The sequence below is a fragment of the Ictidomys tridecemlineatus genome, chromosome 4 (genome assembly GCF_052094955.1).
Source record: "Ictidomys tridecemlineatus isolate mIctTri1 chromosome 4, mIctTri1.hap1, whole genome shotgun sequence".
Taxonomy (NCBI): Eukaryota; Metazoa; Chordata; class Mammalia; order Rodentia; family Sciuridae; genus Ictidomys; species Ictidomys tridecemlineatus.
Genome location: NC_135480.1, coordinates 167929726 through 167957210, shown reverse-complemented (window position 1 = coordinate 167957210; position 27485 = coordinate 167929726). Strand labels below are relative to the sequence as shown.

Sequence of the window (27485 nt, the reverse complement as noted above, 5' to 3'; positions counted from 1 at the left end):
GATGTTTACAAATATGGTAATCATGCTTGAGAAAATGCTAAAATTGCAGTGACGACCTATGAGGGGTAATGCCTAATATATTGTGCTTGTCATGGAGTCATAAACGTGTTCTAGTTAACCATATGGTAAAGGCGCGGCGGGGGGGGGGGGTGCGCTTATTCATCAAATATTTGTTGAACGTCCACTACCTGACAGCCACTTACTCTGTTCTGCTTTCTCAGAGTCCAGCAGATTTCCCTACTACTGCCACACCAACTATCTAGGTTAACGCCACAATAACATTTTTCACGCAACACGTCTTCGGAAAAAGAACCTGCAAGTCGGCCCGCCCCGACGCCTCCTTTCACCAAGCGCCAACGATATTCGCACACTGAAAACGTCAAAGAGTGTTCTACGGTGTCCTACTAGGAAATAGGCGTGCATCAAGCAGGGACAAGTTCCGCCCACGTAAAAGATGGCGCTCGGCGCGTCAGCCATGCCTGCTGCCCTGTTCCTTCTCTCTAGGGGCGGGTCTAACTAGAGCAGGTGGCGTGTGTTTTTGTTTTCCCACCCTTCCTGCCCTCCACTTTCTTTCTTAGTAGTCGCAAAGAGCGAACATGGAACGAACTGATAAGTATTAACCAGAAGAGAACGAAAGAGGAACTGCGGCGTGGGGCTGTACGGTAGCTGTAGGACGCGCGAGGGGCGGGCCGGGGGCGGGCCGGGGGCGGGGCTGCGGTTGCGGTCCCAGCGCCCGCGGCGGTGGCGGAGGTTCTGGCGGCGGCGGCGGAGGTTCTGGCGGCGGCGAGTGGGTGAGTGGACAGCTGGCAAGTCCTAGACCAGCAGTTTGGGGTCAGCCTGCCGGGTCGGCACTGGGGCGATCGCGGGTTTTCTCCCAGCGCTCGACTCATTCTCTTCCCGGACTGAAAGCCGCCCTGGGGCTTTCCAGCTTTAGCGTAGTAGGGCTGCCTGCATCCCGGCCCCCGGCGGCGGTGGCACGGAGACTGGGATGGGTTCGGGCCTCTCCCGGCTTTTCGCCCGCAGGCCTCGAGCCAGCCTCTTCCCGAGACCCGGGGCAACCTCCAGCTGCGCTTCCGCTGCGGGCTTCAGGAAGGGAGCCTCGGGCGCCTAAGGGGCTGGCCCGCGGAAAGCCGGAGTGCGCGCGGCCCCTCTGGGCGAGCTGGAGAGGGCTCCTGCCGAGAGGAGACAGCGCTGGGTGCGATGGGGTGTGAACCGACTACTGGTCTCCTGTAGATTATCAGTAGAAGTTTATGAGGAGTGCTGTTTTGTAAATGTGGGCAGAAGTGCTAGGCAGAGTGTATTCCCAGTCTGTGAGACATGGCCTGGTTGCTTCACAGCTCCGAGATTGCATACATTTATTAAAGGAAGTGACTCTTGTGACTTAGGTATCACTTGGCTGATGGTAATCTGTTTCAGAAAGAAGTGCACTGATTACATGTCTGCGTCCACACAGGGTCTCACTAATCAGGGTGAATTCCACCAGGACTTGTGTTCAGGAAAAGGTGGGAAGTCTCGTGCATTGGCCTAGGAGGGTTACCCCTTTCAGACGCCCAGATTGTTAGGCACAGATGAATAAATTCTGTTTATTCTGTTCCTGTCCATCACCAGTAGTGCAAGGCGAGGGTACACAATTAGGCACTACTTTTACTTTGTACAAACCGTTCAAAAAAGGACTGTTAGGATCTTCAACAAACTTTGGGAAACTTTTAGCATAACCTGGGAGCATCACAGAAAACAAGACTATGACATATGGGGTATTGATTATATGGAAGGGGGGGGGGGGCTGGGGCGGTAGCTCAGCAGCAAAGCACTTGCCTGGCATGTGTGAGACACTGGGTTCAATCCTCAGCACCACATAAAAATAAATAAAGATACTGTGTGTTTATCTACAACTAAAAATTTTAAAAAAACTATATGGAACCAGGATATTTGAAATACAGAGTAGTTATCTTTAGTGTATACATAAAAAGGTTTCCAGTGAAGCCTAAAACCACAGATCGTAACTATATATAGTTTAGAACACTATAAACTGTTTTTTCCTTTACATACAGACATGATCCAGTTTAAATTGGGCACAAGAGATTAATAATAAAATAGAACAATTATAACTAAATACTGTAATAAAAGTTCTATGAATGTTCTCTCTCTTTTCCTCTAAAAATATCATTGTACTTTCAACTTTATTAAGTAAAATAAAAGTTGTCATGAACCCAGCACTTTGATACTTAGACAGTCTTATGATAATAACCAAGAGGAGTACTGAGTGACTAATGGGCAGGTAGTGTATATGAATATATAGATGAATATATCTATATGAATACAAAGCACAGAGGGATGATTCACATCCTTGGAACAGACTGTGAATTTTATCACACTACTCAGAATGGTGTGCTATTTAAAACTTATGATTTGGGGGTGGGGGGATTTTTAGTTAATATTTTGGGATCAAGTTTGACCACAGGTATCTGAAACCTCTGTTACACAAGTGCTGTTAACCAGCACCTCCACCATGCCCTTGCCACTTTAAGAAAACTGAATCTGTTGGAAATTGCCCCAGTATGACTGTGCTCTTTATGAAACAAAAGTGAGAAAAATTGCAGACTATATTCTTGATTGTGAACCAAGCCAGTATTTACCTCCTCCAGGAAACAATTACATTCCACTTGAGAAATTTATAAAATCTCTATTTGGCTATGTTAGCAGTCTAAAGTTTACTTTCAGAGAAAGAGATTTAAAAAAAAATGGAGACTCCTTTCTTTCAAGATTATTATTGGTTCAGTGTTAATTGCGTACTTCCAAGGGGTGGTAGATTAACTTACCTGTTAATCTGAGAAACTTTGATCTGTGAGAGATGGCTCGATAGTGATATTAGGAACTTCATCTCTGAGTAATGCCTGATGTTAAAAATTTAGAAAGTGTTTTAAGCAGTTCACTATCCTTAAAGTAGCCATAGGCAGCCCCTGTTTTGGAAGTGGGCTGGTTTAGGACCCTGCTTCTCTTGGATCTGGGAAAAATAAACAGAAAACATTGTTATAGGGAATGAGAGCCTATCATAGAAGAATTCTGATTCACAGCATTGGACCAGTCAACTTTCTAAATACCATTCAGGAAAGATATAGCTGATTTTTAGCAAAAGTTTAAAGAAGCAAAAGCTCAAATTTACTAGTATGCTAATAGATTAAATAGATGCTAATTAATATAATATGTCTGCATACATTGGATTATTTTTAGAAAGTGTATTGGGTAAACCCTCATGAACCCTGTTCTTTCTTTATAGGAATGGCAAACCACCATCTCACCCAATTTGGATCCTTGCTTCCCTAAAAAGATTATATGACTAATGTTAGATAACCTGGAGTAGCCTACACTACATGTACATAAAATATGTAGATAAAAATATTAGTTTTCAGCTGAACGTTTTTTGCCACATTTGTACATATGAATTTTTCTTACCAAAGATGATTCGAGCATTAAATTAATTTTTACAACTCTCCTGATTATACTTCTCTGTGACATTTCATTTCTTAGGTTATAGTAGTCCCACCTTATCCATGATTTCAGTTTATGTATTCAAATATACTTAAAAAATAATACATGAAAAATTGTATTGCATGCCATTCTGAGTAGCTTGATGAAGTCTTACACCTTTCTGCTCTCTTGCACCCAGCTGTCCTTGAACAGTCCAGTGTATCCACACTGTAATGCTACCTGCCCATTAGTCACTTAGTAGCCATCTTGGTTATCAGGTAGGCTGTCACAGTATGGCAGTGCTTATGTTCAAGTAACCCTTATTTTAATAAATAATGGCCCAAAACACAGGAGTAAGGATGCTGGCAATTTGGATATGCAAGAGAAAATGACATAAGTTCCTTTCTTTAAGTGAAAAGGTAAAAGTTCTCAATAAGGAAAGAAAAAACCCTGTATGTTGACATTGCTAAGATCTATGATAAAAATGAATCTTTTCTCTGTGAAATTATGAAGAAGGAAAAAGTATTATGCTAGTCTTGCTGGTATGCCTCAAATTACAAAAGTTACAGCCACAGTGTGTGATAAGTGCTTAGTTAAGATGGAAAACACATTCAATTTGTGGATATATGATAAACAGAAAATGTGTTCTGAGTGACGGCAGCACATTGTATCAGAAAGCATTGAACTTACACAAAGGCATCAGCAGGTTTCTGAAACATGTGGCACCAAGCCATTGACTGCAGTATACAAAAAATACTGGAGAAGCTGTAAGACAAGTTGGTGGAGAAAGATTTGCCAAAATGCTGGATGAAGAAGTAGAAAAACATTGAGGGCCTTTGGGAAGTTTTAAAAATGAGGAATCAGAAGAACTTATTTAGTAATCTGCAGAGAAAGAGGAAGATGAAACTGAAACAGAACTAGCAACCTGAACATTTCTAAAATTTGCTGAAGTATTTGAAATTGCACAGACATTAAAGGAAAAAATTATGGAATACTGCCTTCAGATAGAACAGCATTAAAGTCACCCATAGTATTAAAACCTCTGCAGCAACCCTATGAGTTAGAGACAACAACTTCTGATTAAATTTTCTTCCAGAAAATTGGAACTTGGAAGATCTTCAACCATCAAAGTAGTCTCCTGCTAACATCTAACATCAATGTTGTCATGATTCAATGATCCAGGATCACCTGAAGTGGATGTCTTCTTCCTGATGTATCATCAGAAGGTCATTAGTAGCCTAAAGCTGAGTCACAGCACATGTCATTCACTCCACTTTATCACTATTCATTGTATTATCTCCCATTATCATAGGAAGAAGAAGGTGAGTATAGTACAATGAAATATTTTCAGAGAGAAAACATTCACATAACTTATACAATTCTATTTTATTGTTAATCTCTTACTGTGCCTAATTCATAAATTAGAGTTTATAGTATATAGAGAGAGGTGCTATCTGTAGTTTCAGGCATCCAGTTGGAAGGTATCCCCCAAGGATAAGGGGCAACTACTGTATTTCTATTGTCAACTTTTAAAGCTAAGCAGTTCAACATGATCTTTAGCCTTCATTTTTTTTCTAATACTAGGAGTGAGACTGAATGTAATTAGTGATCATTAGTAATTTAATTCTCACAATCAGGTAAAAGGTTTTCTCATATTTCAATCAGATTTTGCTATAGCTCTCAATCCTGTTTAGGAAATTCTTTTAATTTCAATATAATAATTTGAGTTGTAATGTTGCCTTTTTGATTTTCACCTTTTTATCCAAAAAGAAAGAAGAAAAAAGAAATGTTTTGCAGTATGATTTTATGGCTATGTGTTTACTTTAATTTATTGCCTCCACTTCCCATTTGCTATTGTTGATAATGACAGCAAAAGCATTATAACAGTTCCAACTCAGATTACCTTGTTGTATTCAGTCATTGTAAACTGACTGTTGAAGTTATATTCAAAACAGTAGATATTTTTAACAAGCGATAGAGCTCATATCCATTGTGGCCTTTTAAGACTTATTAAATTGACATATACTAAAACGCAAATATTACCTAAATGAAGTTTTGAAATTAAAAATACACAGGTAAATACTGTTTTTTTGTTAACTATTTTTGTACATACTTCACCATTAAGTGTTTTGCCATAGTTTGTGTGCCTTTTCATAGTATGATAAAAATATTCACCACAGACTTTAAAAATAGAAGTCACTGCTTTTCATAAGACTCTGAACTCTCTTGACAATATGTAGATAAAATTTCTTAATGTAAAATGGTTTAATTTGACACATTTGATTTTTTGTTATAAATCAAATGTTAGCTCCAAAGTCATCAAACAGGTGTATCAGCATTCACCTGTAGCTGCTCTCCATTACATTATGATAATAGAATCCATAATTTTAGACTTGCTTAAATGAAATTGTCCTAATGGTTTTCACTTTCAGTCTTTGATTATAAGTCTTCAATTATAGTACTTGCAAGGTTGGTTAGGTTTACACTAATATTACATAGAATATACACTTTCAGAGTGATGTCTTTGAGTGGATCAAGATATACGAGTTGAGCCCTGCATTCTAGCTTGGCTGCAAGCTTGTTTGTGTTCTCTATGTCTGTTTCCTCAGCAGACTGAAAGCTTTGAACGGGCTTTATCCATTCTGTTTGTTTTTTTCTATTCTAATAACTGAAGCATTTATTTTAGCCATTTAGTATAGAACTCTCTTCACAATGGTAAAGTACTATACCATTTTCTTTACTAATGTATTAAATGTATTTATCTTTGTTTTCACCTGTCAGTGTTTTTACCTTTTAGCTCACCAGTAGTGAGCTTCAGTATCCTGATTCCCAGAGAGTTTGTCAAGGATAACCAAACTTTTTAATCATTTTTGTTGTTGTTGTAGCTTCAGACATGTGATTTTGTCATCTTATGAAAAAAAAAATTTTTTTGGCAGGTTTAAGGTATTTCTACTGTCAGATGGCTAGGGTAACAAAGCATCACAAACTAGATAACTTAAAATAGCATCCATTCTCTCTGGGTTCTGGAAGCTGGAAGTCCAGTATTCGCAGGAACATGATCCTGCAGGCTGTAGGGAAACTTCCTTGTGCCTTCCACTTCTGGTGTTACTTATAGTCCTTGGCATTCTCAGGCTTGTGGTTGCATCATTCAGTTTCTATCTTCTGGTCTTCACATGGCTGTCTTGCCTTTGTGTCTACATGTCTCCAAATCTCTCTCTTTCCCCTTAGAAGCCCACTGAATTAGGACCCATTCTAATCTAATATGACCTCATTTTAACTTAATTACACCTATTTCCAAATAAGGTCACATTAACATATATAAGGGGTTAGAGTTTGAACCTATCTTTGGGGGGACACAGTTCAATCCACAAGAAGTGTCACCATGTCTAGCTGAGACTTCCCCTTCCCATTTTGCCCCTCTTTAGTTATAGTTAAGAACCAAATATCTCATCATGGTAGAATTGCACGTAGTCCAGATATTTGGGGAACAATGGTCTGTTGTATGAGCTTTAGTTATAATATTCGTCTCTTTGGGGGTTTGGATGGATACCTTTAAAATTGCTGAACCTAATCATTGCTTTGTATGCTCTCATCTAGATATCTCTGGAACATTTGGATAATGTGAAATTTGTGATGCAGTGATGTCGACTCTCTGCCCACCACCATCTCCTGCTGTTGCCAAGACAGAGATTGCTTTAAGTGGTGAATCACCTTTATTAGCAGCTACCTTTGCTTACTGGGACAATATTCTTGGTCCTAGAGTAAGGCATATTTGGGCCCCTAAGACAGATCAGGTACTTCTCAGTGATGGAGAAATAACTTTTCTTGCCAACCACACCCTAAATGGAGAAATTCTTCGAAATGCAGAGAGTGGGGCTATAGATGTAAAGTTTTTTGTCTTGTCTGAAAAAGGAGTAATTATTGTTTCATTAATCTTCGATGGAAACTGGAATGGAGATCGGAGTACTTATGGACTATCAATTATACTTCCACAGACGGAGCTTAGTTTCTATCTCCCACTTCACAGAGTGTGTGTTGATAGATTAACACATATTATTCGGAAAGGACGGATATGGATGCATAAGGTGAGTGGTTTCTCAGCTTGTTAATCATGCTAACATAGCCATTCAGAGTTTATTTTCAGACACATTTATCTAATTTTTGGAAATTATATGCATTTAACATTTGACATAAGCCAACATATATTTATGTCTACCCCATTAGATATAGATGAATTTGTCTTCACAGTAATCATGGAAGGTAGGAGGTGGTAACTCTGTATTACAAACAAAAAGCTAAAGCTTAGAGGAAAAAGAAATTTTTAGAGTTTAGATTTGTCTTGGGAGCTTTTGACTCTAAAACATTTTTATTTTTATTTCATTGCATGACCTTGTCTTCTACTTACTACAATGTGTAGGTATAATAGTTTAGAACATTTGTTTCAGAAACTATCTGCCGGGAACCTTTGGTCCCTTTAACTTGCCAAGTTCCCAAATTTATAAAATGAGAAGGTTGGACCAAACAGTTTCTAGGAGATAAATATTCCTTTTAATTTTGCAGGTTAAGCTAGAGGGAATTATCATTTCCCACTAAATCCTGTACTCTAATATATAATCATATTTATATTTCAGTATTCTTCTAGCACTTTGAAAGAACAAATTTAAGTTTTCTTCCTATTTTCCAATTTAATACTAACCTGAAAGTCTTATTAAGGCATTATTAATTGTATAAGACTTCTAACTGAGTGTAAGGAGAAATAGCACCTTTAAAGAATAAGTATTTGCTCTTTGTAGACTCACCTCCTTATTCCTCATATGTTTATGAAAATCATTTAAAATAAACAAGCTCTGTATTCCTCAGATTCAATTTGATTTTGTTTCATTTAAAAATGCTTTATCATGTTCCTTTTTGAAACTGCAGGTGTAAACTTGATTGTTTCCTGCTAAATTATATTTCTTTTTTCACTGCAGAATAAAGGGTATTTTGTTTTATACTGTCTATGAAAGCATGGGTTTGTTGGGTTCATCCTGCCTTGCTCCCTTTAGTTCCCTCTAGAGAATATTTTTTTCTATAAAGTAAATTACACAGAATATATCTAAGTATTCAAATGCAGTGGTTTTAATAAATAAATTTTCTTTTGCTTAGGAAAGGCAAGAAAATGTCCAGAAGATTGTCTTAGAAGGCACAGAGAGAATGGAAGATCAGGTAAAATGCAGATTACATGCAGTCATATCCCATTATTCCCATAGCATATGTCCATACAAGGCATTTGGCTCCTTATAAGGCCTTGACAACATGTTAGTTTGACAGAGTGAGTCTGAAAATAAACAGTCTACATATAAAATAAACTGGACAAAAAGTATCTATATTTTACATCTGAAGAGATAAATAAATAAAGGGAAATGATAATTATATCTACAAATTACTATTTTGCTCCCTTTTTTGGAAAATTTGTTCATATAAAAATTTTTAAAATGTATATATGATCTTCTAGGTATTGTTTCTCAGATATCTGTATATGAGTAACTGAAAGATGAGGAGTGGGTGTTCAGGACGCAACACAGCTTTAAGCACATTTAAGACTATTTCTTTAGTCTCATGCTGTATCTTTAAAACTAATGCAGCTTATATTTTATTCCATGATATATCTGTTTGTTTTAATATTGAAATTTGCCAGTGACATTTTTAGCTTCTTACCATTTAGACATTCAGTAACATTGATTCCTTAGGAAAAGATACCATGTTTATCCTGTACCTTTGAATGACCTTGGGGAATAATAGATGCTAAGAGTTTGAGAAGCATGACTACAAGAGGATAACTTCCCTCATAGAAATTAAATACAGTCCATTTCATTGTGGGGCAGAAAAGTTCTCCTGAAGGGAATCGCCAGTGGAGAAAATGTTCTTAACTTTACTCCTATTGCTCTGATAGGCCACCCTCCCTTTTTGTTTCTTCTTGTAAAATTCCAGTCTTTTAAGCATGGCTACATTGCCTTTGCTCTGGTTCTCCTCAGTGTGACTGGGACAGAATGATGCTTTAAAAAATATTTAGTTTTCTAAATACTAATGAGAGACTAGGGGTGTGGCTTCCTGGGGTGTGGCTCAGTAGAAGAGCACTTGCCTAGCATGTACAAGGTCTGCAAAAAAAGCAAAATAATTCTTGTGAAAGTATGGGGCATTAACAAAGAAAATACTAAAGCCTATACAATAATCTTTGCAAAATTATCATCTTTGTACTTCTGTAAATAACCTTCCAAATCAAATGAGGTAATTCTGAGAAAAAGGCTAAAACTTATAAGATAAGATTTCCCTTCATCCAGAGAAGCTTGCCTTTACTTTGTTTGCTGGTTGGTAAATAGGTCCATAGGAATGTAGTGATTCACCAATCTCCAGCCTGATATTTATGGAGTAATTTAGTAGAATTATCTCAAGATAAGGAAATTGAGGACCAAATGAAATTCTGCTTTTAGTGGGTTCACCAACCTCTAACCTGATACTTATGGAGTAATTAAATAGAATTATCTCAAGATAAGGAAATTTAGGACCAAATAAAATTCTGTTTTTAGTAAAACTGTTTTTTTTTTTAAACCAGAAACCTTGATTAATGAGTTTCTGCCATGATTAATGAATTTCTGCCTCTTTTAAGGGCTTTTCTTAAAACTGCTATCTTATCCTTCTGTGTCAGTAGGAAAGGATATTTGGGACAAATTGGAGTCTTTAGAGAGGAAACTCAGAAGTTCAAGTTAGAGAAGTACAAGGAGGAAAAGAAATCCCCACGGGTTTCTTTTATGTATGTGGGGCCATACACACACACACACGCACACACACACACAAACACATATACATACATACATGTATATATTTTTTTAAGATCCTCTTCTATATTCAGTCTTGTAGGATTTTTGTTGTTGCTGTTGATCATTAGACTATTCATTTACTTAGAGTCAGATAAATGCCTGAGATTCTTTGTCCAAAATATTATCTGAGCCTAAACCTAAGGGGAAATGTTTTCCTAAAATTGTTATTTCTGAAAAGGGGGAGTTGTCTTATAATTGAGTCTTGCATGTCTCACATTATGTGCTTTCAACAGCCTTATATTGAAAAATAAATTCTGCTTGGAAATGACACAATAGTATGAAACAATTTTAGTGAGTGCTGATTTTGGATGTTCATAGCTGTCATCTGGTAAATCACTTACCAAAGATGGAAGTTCAACACAGATTGAGTCATTGTTCTTATGAGATTTGTTGTATTAATTATAATTGTAAACAAGCATTTCAACAGTTATTTTAAAAATTAAAAGCAATGAGTGTGGTTAATTTTGGAAGTTACTATAAAATGCATTTTTTAAAATAATAAAATGCCTGTTATGCAAAGAAGTTTACGACTTAGGATAAAAATTTCCAAAGGTAGCAGCACATTTAAATCTTAAGCAATTTAAATGATAAGGGACTTTGAAAAGCTGAGTTAAGGTACTAAAAAAAATGGATATAGGGATAACAGAGATCTAATTTGAAGATAAAAGAGAAGAATTTGAATAAAATTATTTCATGAAATGTAAGGAAAGATAGAGATTTGACAATTTTGTCTACATCTCTAAAATTTCACATATTTACATTGGTTGCAAAACTGAATGGTGGTGTGGTAAGTAAGTAAATGAGGAATCACCCTTATTTAAGATACTTTTAAAATATTTGTGATGATTTGATTTGCTTTTGGATAGATTATACCCTATTTCCAGTGTGGAGGATGGCCATTTATTGAAGTTTTACTAATGAGTTATTTGGTAAGGGTTTCAAAGTCTTTTTAAGCTTGACTTTCATAACTTGATTGCCTTTAATTAATAAAATTTTTATAACTCAATTAGATATCAAAGGAGATTCTTTCTAAATTTGACACAGTTGTTTATTTGTTGCATATAATAGTAAATGATAAACCAGAGAGTCCATGCTTACTAAAGAAAATTTATTCCTAAAAGAATGAAAATGAGCTTAAATAACATGAAAATTCTTTAAGTTCATTTTAAGTTTTTATTGCCCATCTTGTCCTCTATTATGTCTTCTCTTCATTTTACTTTATTGTGCAGGGTCAAAGTATTATTCCAATGCTTACTGGAGAAGTCATTCCTGTAATGGAACTGCTTTCATCTATGAAATCTCACAGTGTTCCTGAAGAAATAGATGTAAGTTCTTATGGGGGTAACCTTTATCAGTTCCCCTGAATTATTCTACTATTATATATATTAATAACATTCTAATTTTGTTGGTAAGCATTTTATCATTATACTATTTGGATGAAGTATTAGCCACAAATAAGCACACATAGAATCCTGAATTTTATGATCAGTTTTTTTATCACTGATAGTCATGGCAAAATTAAATTTAGTTATTTTACCACCTTTATATTTCCTAAAAGTGGGAAAATTCTAGAACTTATAGAAACATTAAAGTATTTAATACAGTATTTTTTGTAACAAAGCAATGTGCAAATTAATGACTATTAATGGAAGTTTACTTACATTCACTAATTTAGTTTCCTTAATCATTTGTTGAGAACATTTTAAATCACACATTATGCATGTATAGAGAGAGATCTTTGGAAAATATTCTTACTGCTTTCTGACTTTGTCATTGAGGTTGGTCTCTTGATTCTGACAGCTCAGAAGAGGAAGTTGTCTTGTAAAAATGTTGCTTAACCTGACTGACCATCTTTCACATTTGTTCTTTAAAAGGTTGTGATAGTTCAAAGAGATTATTTTATGGGTTTTCTTGATGCTCCAAAATGAGGACAATGTGTTATATTGAACCTAGACTTTAAAACTTAGGTATAAAAGCATTCTCTCAATCCTGTTTTACCCAGACTAATTTTTTTGTTTGTTCATTTTTTGGGTGCATTTTAGATAGCTGATACGGTACTCAATGATGATGATATTGGTGACAGTTGTCATGAAGGCTTTCTTCTCAAGTAAGAATTTTGTTTCATTTCCTAAATGCTGAATGAAACAGATACAAATCTTATATGCTCACCCATAACAAGATTTGGAAGGAAGAAAATAATGATACCTACTTCCCCAGACAATTTAAGGATAATATTGCATATTTGAACTAACACTTGTGTTACTTTTTCACTCATTGTGATATATCTGCTGTTACTCCTTTTAGTGTTTTAAGATGCTGAGTTTCCATAGTACCCAGACAAGAGAGCTTGGTCCTTTCGTTCTGATTTCTTGTTTTACTTCCCATTGATGTTAAAATTAAGAATCCTTAAATTAAGTTGTATTATAGATAGCCTCAAGTAATTTAGGCCTCGAAATGGAAATTATTCGTTAAAATTATTTGTGCTGATCTTTTTTATCTAACTATGAAGTTTAGTACTTAAGAGTGTGACTCTCAAGCCAGACTGCCTGGGATACTGTTGTGTGACCTTGGATAAGCCACTTAAGGTGTCTGTGCCTCCTTTTCCTCATCTGTAAAATGGGGAAGAATAATAGTGCTTACTTTCTAGGGTTATTGTGAGCATTGAATCAGATAAATCATATAAAGCACTTACAACACTGCCTGGCACATAAAATCACTTATGAGCCAATAGCTCACATTTTCTATTTATATTTCTTCTAAGGAAAATAATAGTAATGACCACTATTTTTTGAGCGCCTATGTGCTACTTCCTAATACCAAGTGCCTTGCGTGTATTATCTCATATTTCTTTACATTTGCAGATAATCGTGAACTTTGTTTTTAAAAATGAGAAGTGAAAAAATAAAGTATTAACTTTTATGTTTACATTCTTTTCCTCTAGGCTCATGATGGAGTATCAGGCATGTTTAACCTAAAAAATCTTAATAGCTTGAATCATAAGCCCTTTAGTATTAAATCTATTAAGTCAGCCATTCATATACTATTTTTAATCTCATTTGGCTTTAACCCCTCTACATATCAGTTTCTTAAGCTATAAAATAATATTTTACTAACTGGGTCATCTTAATATTTAAACGAGACAATCTCTGTGAAAGGCCCCTAGATAATGTGAAGTTTCATACAAATAAAAGATAGTATTATACTTATGGTGTTGGTGTTTATCATGTAAAACTACTCTGAGTTATTTGAAGCTTATCTACTATTTTTTTAAATTTATGAAATTGTTTTATAGCCAGGGTTTTAAATCTGTTTTATTTATTGATCTACAGTGCCATCAGCTCACACTTGCAAACCTGTGGCTGCTCTGTTGTAGTAGGCAGCAGTGCAGAGAAAGTAAATAAGGTAATTCATTTTATAACATAGACTATGATCTGAATTTTAATACTACTAACATGTCATGGATTGTCATTTACATGTTAAGTTATAATTCAAATGGTCTAATAGTATAAGGAAAAAATAAAATGTTAGCGAATTATTGTGATACCCTATGGCAGAATGAATTTGAAATGAACTGTTTGAATAAGAATTCAGTTATCAGTTTCATTTTGATAACTCATAAACACCAATCTCAGTTGTGTATAAAGGGTTTTGAGAATATTTTAAAATCAGATAGCTTTTAAAAGCCTTCTATTTCCCAATTTTATCTTTAATAAATATAAAGATAGCTATGTACTTTTGGTACTAGTGTTATGGCAAGATTGCAATAAATCACTAAGTTGATCTTAAAGCAAAAGGTGGAACATTTATTCACCAGCAGGCAGTCTGAATTCACCAGCTGGCAGGCCAAAGGACAGGCTACAAGTCTACACCCTTCAATTCCATCCCAGGCTGTGAGTCTACCTTTATATTCCAGAATCACATTAATCATAAGTGGCTGTTGCTATGATTCAAAACCATAAACAAATGTCATGAGATCTAAAATCATAAACAGAAGGGAAAGTGTGTCAAAATGACCCAGTTGAATACAAGTTAAAGAATGGTTACTAACGTCTAGGCAATCATTCTTTGACAGGGTACTTTGTTCAAGAAAAATGGGAACCAAAGAGAACAATTTTACATTATATAAGAATTGCCATTTTGTGTTGTCACACATGCTATGCGAAGCAACTGTTGATGGGTACAGAGGCAGGGTGTTCCCAGGAGAGAAGGATTTCTTACATGACATGGAATCTTAGGGTAAAATGGAGTCTGTTTGGCCATTGCCCATATAGCCTGGCCTATAATACTAGTTCTGAAGAACTGCATTTGATCATCTTGATTTCATTGCCTTGATTTTTACCCCATGTCTATCCTTTTTAGGGAGCTAATATTTCTAGATGGTAAGTGGAGGCTGTACTTTATTTAGTAATGTTTTGACTACTTCCTTCAGTGCTTTGAGTAAATAATTAGTGAACGATTAGTTATATTTCCAAGCATTAGTTGGTAAATTAAGATATTTTGTACTTTTCTTCACTGACCATTAGTTAGAAATTAGAAAGAATCCAGAGATAAGTACATATGTCTATCAATTTAAGCAAATCTAATTTCTTTTTAACAACATTTTAAACAAGAGATATGTTGGAGGTGATTATTTGTTTTATAAAGCTATTCATTATTTTTGTTTAATTTGTCATCCCATGAATTCACATGAGCCTTAATTTGCCAAAATTATATCTCTTATACAACCATTTATGAGAGATTAATATTCTTCTCTCATTATATTTCATCTAGAGACTATTAATCTTATTTGTGTTGCCCCAAAAATGTGGTTTCCCATTTGTGACCCACCCCCACAAAGCCTTAGAGTTCTTTAGAAGTGCTTCTCAGTCTGCATTATGAAAGGAGGAAGGCTCTGTTTATTAAAAATTTTTCTCCGGCCTGGGTTGTGGCTCAGTGGTAGAGCACTCGCCTCTTATGTGTGAGACCCTGGGTTCGATCCTCAGCACCATATAAAAAGAAATAAACAAAATAAAGATATTGTGCCCATGTATTACTAAAAACATATTTTAAAAATTTTTTTTCTCATCCTTTATCCTCTTAAGATTGAATAGCTTGCCTTTTGTCTTTTTAATTTGACAAAAAAGTTTCCACTTCTGTAATTAAAAAACAGTGCTTTAACATTATCACTCTAGTCTGAATTCCAACAGTTATATGGCTCATTTTTATTTTTTCTAGTTGTACCCTAGGTCAGATGCTATTAGAATCAGTGTTTTCTGAACCCCCACCAATAGCATGTTTATATTAAGTCAAATTTAATAGAATTAATTTTCTTTTGGTTTAAGAATTTGGATACTCCTTGATATTCATTATAATGGGATTTACATGTAGAACTGTTACAACATAAGTTATAACTTGGGTAATTTAAATGCACTTAGTTTTATTCTTGAAAGTTATTTACTTGCTTGAAAAACAATTGTTGCTGGGTGGAGATATAACCAATTACTGTATTGGGTCATAAATTCCCACTAAAATTAATAACCTAATACAAATATGTCAAATAAGTATGAGAAAAGGTACATATTATATTTTTCACCTGGAGAGTCACAATATGTATTCAGATATTACAGATTTTACCAGATGTGGTGGTGCACACTTGTAATTCCAGCAGTTGGGGAGGCTGAGGCAGGAGGATCACAAATTCAAAACCAGCCTAAGCAACTTAGTGAGGCCCTAAGCAACTTATCAAGACCCTGTCTCAAAATTTAAAGAAAAAAAAAGATTTTTTTAAATGGGCTAGGGATGTTGCTCAGTGTTTAAGTGCCTTTGGATTCAATCCTGGTACAAAAAAAAAAAAAAAAAGAAAGAAAAGTTACAGGTTTTGAGACACCATATAGTTAATTTACTAAGCATATCTTGAACTCATTTGGCCATAAAAATCACCTTTTGTAAGCAATAAGTGTTATATCCTATGGACTGTTCCAGGTGACTAAGGAACAGGATTTATATTTTTATGTTAATTGACAAAACAATTAAAATTTTTAATTTAAAAACATTTTCATAAGCAAATCAGTGGTCTTTTTACTTCATATTTTAATGCTAAAATCTTTTCTTTTATAGATAGTGAGAACATTATGCCTTTTTCTGACTCCAGCAGAGAGAAAATGCTCCAGATTATGTGAAGCAGAATCATCATTTAAATATGAGTCAGGACTCTTTGTGCAAGGCCTGCTAAAGGTATACTTTCCATTTATCAAAAGTGAAACCATTTTTTAAAAATAATTTTTGAGACTCTTTGTAAAAATACTTGAAGTATTTTGTTTAATGCCCAAGGACTGACTTCCTTTACATAGTTCTGAGCATAGACTATATTATCTTATGAATATATATTTAGTATCGTCAGTGTAACACCATGAAATATCTTTTCCTTGCCAGGTGGTTTCCTGTGTAGATATGTGTATAGCCTCAGGATTTTTTAAAAAATATGTGCTTGAATTAGGTTGCACCTCTAAATATTTTTTTTTTTACTGAACCAATTTGAATTTTTGTTACCATTTTGTATTTACATAGGAAATTTATTGAAAAAATTTAAAGATCTTTAAAAGTGTGTAAGATTTGAGTAATTCATACATATATATTAATATACACATTTGAAAAAGTATGTATTACTAATACATATTAGAAAAAGTTTATATTCATTTAGTTGAGTTTATTTTTCAAAGACTAAAACATATAAAGGTAATTGATAATTATTTTCAATAATTAAGGAAAAAGCAATTATGTACTTTATTGAATTTACTATTGATGTCTCAGTTATAGTCAAAGAAATGAAGAAATGCTTTCCTTATGGTTGTGTGATTCTTTCATAGTAAATGCTTTCTTAAGGATGTAGGCATAGCAAAATGAAAGAAAATAAGTATTAAAATATTTTAAAATGTTGCACATACCCTTAAAAAATTAGGTATAGAAGGAACACACCTCAATGCCAGAAAGGCTGAATATGGCAAACTTACATCGAATATCATACTGACTAGAGAGAAGTTGAAATAATTTCATCTGAGATTAGAAACAAGATAAGGATGTCCTCTTTTACCTTTCCTGTCCAGTGTGATATTGGAAGTCTTAGCTAGAGCAAGAAGGTAAGAGAAAGATATAAGACACCCAAATAAGAAAGGAAGAGATAAAATTATCCCTGTTTGTGGATGACTTGATTTTATATATCAAAAAACCTAAAGGCTTCACCAAAAAAACTGTTAGAACTGATAAACAATTTCAGTGAATTTACAGATAAAAAAAGTCAACATACAAATGGTACTGATTGACATAATAATAACAGAATTTCTTTTTTTTTTTCTTTTTTATAATAACAAAATTTTGAGAAAGAAATCAAGAAAAAAACCTACTCACAATAACTACAAAAACATATATCTAGGAGTACTATAAACAAAGATGTGATCTCTACAATGAAAATTATAAAACAAATTAAAGAAGTTGAAGATGATGCCAAAAAATGGAAAGACATCCAGTGTTCATGGACGAGAATTAATATTCTAAAAATGTTCTTACCACACAAAGCAATCTACAGAATCAATGCATTTCTTCTTGTAATACCAAAGACCTTAAATAGCCAAATCAATCTTAAGGAAAAAGAACAAATTTGATGGCTTAATACCTGACTTCAGAACATACTATAAAGTAATAGTAAACAAGACAGCTTGGTACTGACATAAAAACATGAACATAGATCAGTGAAACAGAATAGAGAATCCCGAAACAAATTCACATTATTTACAGCTAATTGATCTTTGCCAAAGGGACCAAGTATATACATTGGAGAAAGGAAAGTCTCTTTAATGAATAGTACTAGGAAACTGGATATCTGAATACAGAAGAATGAAACTATACCACTATCTCCTAACCTGTACAAAATCAATTCAAAATAATAATGTGATAATCTCAAATTAGAAAGCTTTGGCCCAATAAAGGAAACAGTCAACAGAGGGAAGAGACAATCTGTGAAAAAGGAGAAAATATTTGCAAACTATTCATTAGATGAGGGATTAATATCCAGCATGTATAAAGAACTCAAACAACTCAACAGCAAATTTTTAAAAAGTAATCAGATTTAAAAATTATCTGAATCAACATCTGTCAAATGTATGCAAATAGCCAATAAACAAATGAAATAATGTTCAGTATTATCACTAGGGAAATGCAAATTAAAATGACAATGAGATACCATCTTAGCCCCAGTTAGAGTAGATATGATCAAAAATTCAAAAAAATAACATTCTTTCAAAGATTAAAAAAAAAAAGGAGAGCTCTCTTGTGGGAACATAGATTAGCACTCCATTGTGGAAAACAATATGAAGATTCCTCAGAAATCTAAAAATAGAACTGCCATTTGATCTAACAGTCCTACTACTGAGTATGTACTCAATAAAAATGAAATCCATATATCAAAGAAACATCTTCACTGGTGTGTTTATTACAGTACTATTCACAACAGCCAGGGTATGAGATCACCCTAGATGTTCATTAATGGATGGATAAATAAAATTATTCAGTCATTAAAAATGAAATTCTGTTATTTGCTGCAACATTGATTAAACTGGAAGACATTATGTTAAGTGAAATAAGTTAGGCATAGAAAGATGAATAATCTATATTCTAACATACATGTAAAAGCTAAAAAGTTGATCTCATAGAAGCATAGAGTAATGGTTACCAGAACTTCGAAAGGGTGTGGGGGAGAAGGGATGAAGAGAAGATGCTTAATGAGTATAACGATGCAGTTGGATAGGAGAAATAACTTCTAGTGTCCTGTAGCACGTTATTATGAATTAATACAGCAATCAATTGTATATTTCAGAATAGCTAGTAGAGAGAATTTTGAACATCCTCAACAAAAGGAAATGATAAATATCTGAGGTGATTGATATATTACCCTGATCAGATCATTACACATTGAACACATGTGTTGAAATGTCATACTGTACCCCATAAACATACATAATTACTATATATCAATTAAAGATAAAAAATGTATTGAAACAATAGTCTTTGGAAATATTAATTCAGCTTTATAAATTATTAATTCAGCACAGTAAAATGCCTGTACTGCACTCAGAAGAATAGTATTAAAATAAACTAAAGAAGCATGTTTCTAATTTAAGTTTTACAAAGTTGGAAATTTGTACTTCTTTCTACTAAAGGCATAACATAAAAGGTTTCTTCAGCAGCCTCTCATTTTATTATATAATTTTATCCTGAAAGAGATCAGTACCAGATGCTTAATGGAAAACTTGAAACTGATTTAATGAAAAACTATTTCAGGAGTTCTCCATGCAAATCTAAATTATATAACCTTCCAGAAAATACCTTGACATAATATAAAAATGATTACTGCAGCATTATTAGAGTGAAATAGCTTCTATGTTCTCTTCATAACGTAGTATCTCATACACAATAGGTAATTATACAATCAATTGGGAACCAGTTTTTTTTTTTGTTTTTTGTTTTTTTTTTGATGCCAGGAATTGAACCTAGATGTACTTAACCACTGAGCAACATCATCAGCCCTTTTTATTTTTATCCTGGGACAGGGTCTCACTTAGTTGCTTAGGACCTTGCTAAGTTGTTCTGACTGGCTTTGAACTCATAGTCCTCCTGCCTCAGCCTCCTGAGTCACTGGGATTATAGACATGCACCACTATGCCTGGATATAACCACAGTTATTATTTGGCACATATCTTTCTAGTATTTTTTTCTTCTGTATGTATGTCATACTATACCCCAAAAAATATGTATAATTACTATGTGTCAATTAAAAATGAAAAATATATTGAAACAATAAAATCTCTGGAAATATTCATTCAGCTTTGTAAATTATGTAGTTTCTTCAACCTCTCCCTATTGAATTATACTCTGCATGTTCTAACCTGCTTTTTCACAATATTTTGTAAACCTCTTCCAATTTCAACATGAACTTTTCAGTAATTTTATTTTTATCAATTAGATAATAAATTCATTTTAAATTTATTTAATCACTTCTTTTTGGATGCTTAAAGTGTTTCTCATGTTTTTGCTTTAAAACTGATGTTGTAATGAACACTTCTGTCTGTAAGGTATGATAAAATTCTAGAATAAAATCAAAGCCATTGTTTTAATTAGAAAAAAAAACTTAATATCATTTGGCATGTAAGACAGTAAGTTCTCTTTTCATTCTGACAGGATTCAACTGGAAGCTTTGTACTGCCCTTCCGTCAAGTCATGTATGCACCATATCCCACCACACATATCGATGTGGATGTCAATACTGTGAAGCAGATGCCACCCTGTCATGAACACATTTATAATCAGCGTAGATACATGAGATCGGAGCTGACAGCATTTTGGAGAGCCACTTCAGAAGAAGACATGGCACAGGACACCATCATCTACACAGATGAGAGCTTCACTCCTGATTTGTATGTAATGCTCTGCCTTTTGATTTTGGCAAACAATATGAATCTTTTATGAGTAAAACAAACACATTATATTTAAAAGGAAAGAAATATCACTAGCATAATGATGCTTAAAAAATATTTAATCAACTTTTTTAAAAACAAAGCTATCCATTTTGAAAATATTATTGTATTTCCCCTAAAATAAGTTAAAATTAGCTCTTAAAAGAAACATTTAAATACTTTTTTAACAAATAGGTATTGAGCTCATAGCCTGTAGGAAATAGTATGGTTAATAGTAGTGCATCAAATAGCCTCCCTTCACTACTTATAACTTAGTGTATAATAGTCTGAACAGGATTATTATATAAAGTAATTCCAAGTCTTTTTTTCTTGTACATAAATATTAAATAATTCTGGGGTTGTGGCTCAGTGGTAGAGTGCTTGCCTTGCACGTCTGAGACTCTAGGTTCGATCCTCAGCACCACATAAAAAGATAAATAAACAAAGATATTGTGAAAACAATTAAACTGTTGAAATACATTAATATAGTGTTCTTATGTTTTGTGTTTTATATTGCACGTAATATATTTTATGTTATTTTTATATTTGCCTTAGTCATTTCTTTTTTTTTTTTTTTTTTAAAGAGAGAGTGAGAGAGGAGAGAGAGAAAGAGAGAATTTTTAATATTTATTTATTTATTTTTTTAGTTCTCGGCGGACACAACATCTTTGTTGGTATGTGGTGCTGAGGATGGAACCCGGGCAGCACGCATGCCAGGCGAGCGCGCTACCGCTTGAGCCACATCCCCAGCCCCCTTAGTCATTTCTTACCACAAAGTGTGATCAGTGCACTAAAAAGAATAATAATGACAGTTAAATATTGATTGTGGATCATTTACGGAAAAAAACATGATGATGATAATTCATAGTTATAAAACTTCAAGAAAATACTTAAATGGTGTTCTGAAGTCAGAAAAAGAATTGTAGTATATTAAGGTTTTTTGAATCAATTAAAAGTGCTTGGCACAGTGCTGGCACATAAAATATACTCAAAAAACCATAACTATAATAACCCAGGTTGAAGTATATAAAGCAGCAATAAAATTGGATTGAGTAGCTCTGTGCTTTGCTTTTAAGGAAAATTTTGAACTGAGGCAACAAACTCATTTAGCATAGTAGCCATAGTAAAATGTTGACCAAAAGCACAGAATAAGAACATTATGTCCAAGGAATCCCCAGCAACATAGGTCTCTATATGCATAAAGATGACTTAATTAGGGTCCATCTTTCTCAGGTCTCCAGTGTTCTCATTGGCTATTTAGAAAGTTTTAGAGGAATTGCTTCAGAAAAAAAGCATTGGCCAAATTGGAATTCCATGTCACTGAGTTTTCACATATTAGTAGTTTGGGTATGAATATAGATTTCTCAAAATTAATTTGCACTTTCTAAAAGGTTTAGAATTTTTTTTTTTTGATTGATTGCCTGCTTAGGAGCTCCATTAAGAGAATTTAGTAAACTTTAGAATGGGTTTGCGGGCTGGGGATGTGGCTCAAGCGGTAGCACGCTTGCCTGGCATTCGTGCGGCCCGGGTTCGATCCTCAGCACCACATACAAACAAAGAAGTTGTGTCCGCCGAAAACTAAAAAATAAATATTAAAAAAAAAAAAAATTCTCTCTCTCTCTCTCTCTCTCTCTCAAAAAAAAAAAATAAAGAAAAGAAAATAGTTCTGTTGTTGCTGTATTTAAAAAAAAAAAAAGAATGGGTTTGCAACCATTTAGTGTTTTCGTTTTGTTTTGTAAATATGTTTAAGCCAGCTATTCTTGTTTTGCTGAACATGGCATAATAATGTCATAAATTTAAAATTTTATTTACAACCCTAAATGTTTTGAACATAAAAGTTTGAAAAATAGTTTCGATTACAAGAATATGTATAAACTTTAATTTGTGGTAGACTCATTTTAAACAATACTACTTACTTTTTCTATGTATGGGAGCTGTTTTTGTTTGTTTGTTTTTTTCCTGCTCTGCTGGGGTCCAACACAGTGACCTATACATACTAGGCAAGCATTCTACCTCAACTTATAAAAATAATTTTAGTCACTGTCTATATATTAAAATCCAGTCACTGAAAATATTTTTAGATACTTTGCTTCATACAATTCTGATATGATCGAGATATTCATTCAATGAAATAAACCAGAACACTGGGCCTTATAGTCACAATCTCTCCTCAAAGCTTGAAAAGTGGTGTTGTTAATGCCCAGCCAATAATCTTGAAATGTTGACTTCTCCTTTTTCAGTTCCTGCTGTAGTTAGTTACACTCATCTCCTAAATTAAGAAACTTGAGTTACTCTCTTACTTAGTTTGCACCACCCATTCTCTTCTGTATCCCTCCTATCAGTAATATGATGATCTCTATCTACTATTTTCAGTCTCTCTTTCATTTAAAAAATTACTTCATTTATTGAATGTTATGTTACCTCTCTGATCTGAATGAAATCTAAGGAAGATGGAAGAGAAAAGATGAAAGGCTGTGAGGCCTGGGAAGAAAACAGTCTTTCTTGTTTTAGCATCTGGTATGTCCTAGGTGCTGTGTTAGACACAAATCATTTCAAGTGGGTATTGTGTCTTGACTTCTCTCTCTTTGGTCATTGCCAAGGTAGATGACACTTTCTTAGGTTTCTAGTTCATGTTATTTGCAGATGGTGTCCTCTTAATGCTAACCCAGAGGTTGTGATATTGCCCATTATCAACTGGGTTTATTCCTTGATCCCACTCAAATGTCACTGATTTGTTTTAGTTTTTGGTGATAACATTAGTGTTATTTTTGCTGCTGGGTTTTTTGTGTGTGTGAGATTGTCAGAATTAGCAATTATATTTATTAATTGTCTAAGACTTTTTTTTAAAAAAAGAGAATTTTTTAATATTTATTTTTTTAGTTTTAAGTGGACACAACATCTTTATTTTATTTTTATGTGGTGCTGAGGATCGAACCCAGAGCCCCGCGCATGCCAGGCAAACACGCTACTGCTTGAGCCACATCCCCAGCCCCAAGACTTTTGTTGTATGTGTAAGATGAGAGTTCTGAAATAGATTAGTAGATGTACACATACCCTTCCTGGTGTATTGTGTATATTTCATCATAATCATGATTGCTGTTGAAGTAGTTCCATAGTGTGGGAATATTATTTAGAAAAAATAATTATATGTTAACCTGATAAACACCAATAATATCCTTGAGTTTGGATCTGTGTATTTTTAAATTTTATTTATTTATTTTTATCTATTCATTTTTGGTGCTAAGAATTGAACTCAGGGACCAATGCATGCTAAACACACATTGTACCATTAAATACCCAATGCCAGCCTCTGGAAATATATTTTCTATCTCCAAAAATGTACATCTATAATCTAATAAATATGTTTATGCATGATATACCATTTATATGAATTTAACTTATTGACTGTGGAGTAAGAGGTTGTAGAAAGTGTCTTAAACAGCCATTTCAACATTTGGACCTTTTCTTTTCTTTGTAGGAATATTTTCCAGGATGTCTTACACAGAGACACTCTAGTCAAAGCCTTCCTGGATCAGGTAAACATGGAACCATCCATTGTCAGAATGATTAAATGTTTTCTTTTCAAACATATCATATAGTGCTTGTGCTATATATTTGAAACATCATGGAATTAAGTTCTCTTTTTTGTAGTACCTATTCTATGATCTTTCTAAAGCTCCTAAATCATTTTTCTTATGAATTATTAGTAGAGTCTAGCCTCATTAACAATTAAAAATCCAGCATTCCCACTGAAAATAAATATTTTAATTTCAAATGCTAGCCTCACTCAGGGGTTTTGATTTTTGTTTTGTTTTTTTGAGGGGAGGTAAGTTGTTTATTTGCTTTTATTGAGCCAAAAATGTTCTTAAAACTTAGTATACTTCTGTTTAGATTATAACATCTTTATTGTCTCATTTTTTAAAAATATTTACTTAATTACACATTTGAAGAAAATGATAGATACCTGGGACTTATTTCTTATATAACAAAACATTGTTGTAATGTTGTTCTGGGGATTGAGCCAGGAGACTGTCATACGTGTAACTTTGAAATAATGAGATCCTTATGTTAACTGGAAAATTTGGATTCAGGTCTGTGTAGTTTGTGATATATTGCAAAGTTCAAGGATATATTGCAAAGTTCAAGGATAATTTGTAGTCATGCAATTTCCATGTTTCTCATGCCGAAGTAAAACCCTTCTACTCTCCCCCTACATAAGCACACATTTCTCCTACCCATGCTAGAATACAGATATGTATTTCAAAACCATAGTCCATGAGTATGGCCTAACTTCTGAGAGCTTCAATTTTAAGATTTGATTAGAAAAAGTTAGATAAACAGCATCAAATAACTTACCTAATGATTTTTCATAATAAAATAAATGATCATGGATATATTTTGATATAGAATGCAAAATTTGAATGCACCAAAATAGATAAAATAGGAAATTATAAAAACTCAGATTGCTTTCAGTCTAGTGCTACTACCACACTCCTGTATATTAGAGGGCATTAGTGAAAATGCCAGGTAACTCCCAACACTGTCAGGGAAACATGCTGTATACATAGAATGGTAGGAAATCTATATGTTAAAATGCTTCATTTTCCTGCAGGTCTTTCATTTGAAACCTGGTTTATCTCTCAGGAGTACTTTCCTTGCACAGTTTCTGCTTGTCCTTCACAGAAAAGCCTTGACACTAATAAAATACATAGAAGATGATACGTGAGTAACAGTCCTCTACAGAAGAAAAGCCTTTGTATGTTTTTGTTTTGTTCCCTTTTGATATTTGCTGTATTATAATGTTTGGGTCTTTCTTTCTTTTATTATTTGTAGGCAGAAGGGGAAAAAGCCCTTTAAATCTCTTCGAAATCTGAAGATAGACCTTGATTTAACAGCAGAGGGCGATCTTAACATAATAATGGCTCTAGCAGAGAAAATCAAACCAGGCCTACATTCTTTTATCTTTGGAAGACCTTTCTACACAAGTGTACAAGAACGAGATGTCCTAATGACTTTTTAAACGTGGAATTTATTAAGTATATTTCATCACAGTCACTATTGCTATTGAAATAGTTCCATGGTGTGGGAAGCATCATTCCCCAAAATTATGCCCCTAGAGTCCTACTCAGCATTGCAGTTAAAGTTAGTTACACTACAGTTGCCACAAGAGGTCTGTAGGGGATGTCAGGTGCATCGTTAACATTGAATATATCTCTTTCTAGATGTGCTCTCTTGGGGACTTCTGTTTACAATTATAACAAATACTATTGCTGTCTTTTAAAGATATATTAATAGTATATAAATTTGACCACAACTACTGTTTTTTTTTAATTTATGATTCATGGTTTACATGTATCAAAGTGAAATCTGAGTTAGCTTCTGCAAATATCATAGTAATTGACTTGACATTTTTTGGTGTTTCTTGGTATGTAGGATTACTGTAAGACTTTTGCAATCATCTGCAAATTTAGAGCATTTAAAATTTTCAGTTCCACAGAAAAGAAGTTAGCTTGAATAGGAAGAAGAGATTGATCAATAATTCAATAATTATTGAAATTTAATCATTAGATCCTACTTTGTAGATTTAGTCTTTAGAATTCAGTCTATATAAAAATGTCAGGCAGTTATTTGCAGTCCCTGATTATGGTAAACTCAGTGTGGTTTTTGTTTATCATTGTTGTCAACATCCAATATGGTTAAGCTCTGTCCAGGAAAATATAGGAAATTGAATTGTTTTAGTAGTTGTTGCCAACTTTTCAGATTAATTTTTATTATTTTCAAGCCAAATAGAAATGTGCACCTCCTGCGCCTTCCCCACCCCCCATGGAAAGTATAATTACTTGGAAGAAGTTCGGATTCCACTAGTCAGTCCTTTCCACTTATTTTTCTCATACAGAATCTATCATTTACCTGGTTTGGCAGTCATGGTGATCCAAGTTTATAAAATGCATTAGAGAATACACTAACTAATAAGATCTTTTGAGAACAGAAAACAGTTTTTGGTCTTCTTCCACCTTTTATTTCTGCCCATGTATTGGAAGTTATTGCCTTGCTGCCTGCATCACATAAGAGCAGCAGGAGAAACTTAACGGAAGTGATATTTTTTTAGGTGCTATTTTTGTCAGAACTAAGTGGTCTGTTTCTTTACTTTCCTTAATGTGTTTGGACCATTTTACTGGCTAAAAAATAATTAACATAATTCTCTGCTAGAGAAGTGTTGACATAGGAGCATATCAAACACAGATATTTTTATTTAAAACTGGAAGTGACATGAAAGGGAAAATATAAGTAGATGAAAGATATAAAATTGATAGAGCCCTTCTGCTCCCATCTACAAAATTTAATGAAAAAGATATGTTCTATTCTGAAAGGTCATAATAGCTTTTGCATAATGAGTCAGAAAGAGGTAGACATCTTAAACACTGAACAAGATGGATATACTACGTGTAGCTCAGTCAAGAAAAATTTTGTAGATACCATCTTTTAGTGTCCTGTATGTGCTCAATGCTTTTATATGGTAGATCCCTATTTAAGAGCTGACTTATTTTCTTTTGTTGGTTTATTGTATTGTTGTATAGAACATAAGATGTACAGTGAAATAAGTTATTAAAGCATGTGTAAACATTGTTACCTTTTCTCCTAGTTGGAGAATTTTGAATAAAATTCTTTGAAATTT

The 27485-nt window shown here is 33.9% G+C and overlaps 1 protein-coding gene across 4 annotated transcripts; it reads left to right on the top strand.

Annotated features, from left to right (window-relative positions):
• Positions 1 to 437: 437 nt before the first annotated feature.
• C9orf72 (C9orf72-SMCR8 complex subunit) lies at positions 438 to 27485 on the top strand. 4 transcript variants are annotated; one of them, XM_005334183.5, is made up of 12 exons: positions 707 to 791; positions 4565 to 4790; positions 7066 to 7553; positions 8614 to 8673; positions 11555 to 11650; positions 12368 to 12432; positions 13655 to 13727; positions 16422 to 16538; positions 20535 to 20770; positions 24288 to 24345; positions 25422 to 25531; positions 25643 to 27485. In XM_005334183.5, exons 3-12 carry the CDS (start codon positions 7110 to 7112, stop codon positions 25827 to 25829), a joined length of 1446 nt encoding a protein of 481 aa, XP_005334240.2. In that variant the 5' UTR covers positions 707 to 791; positions 4565 to 4790; positions 7066 to 7109; the 3' UTR covers positions 25830 to 27485. The 4 variants fall into 4 exon arrangements, with proteins under 4 accessions (XP_021588022.2, XP_005334240.2, XP_013217800.2 ...); XM_021732347.3 differs by lacking the exons at positions 707 to 791; positions 4565 to 4790 and adding an exon at positions 438 to 525; XM_013362346.3 differs by lacking the exon at positions 4565 to 4790.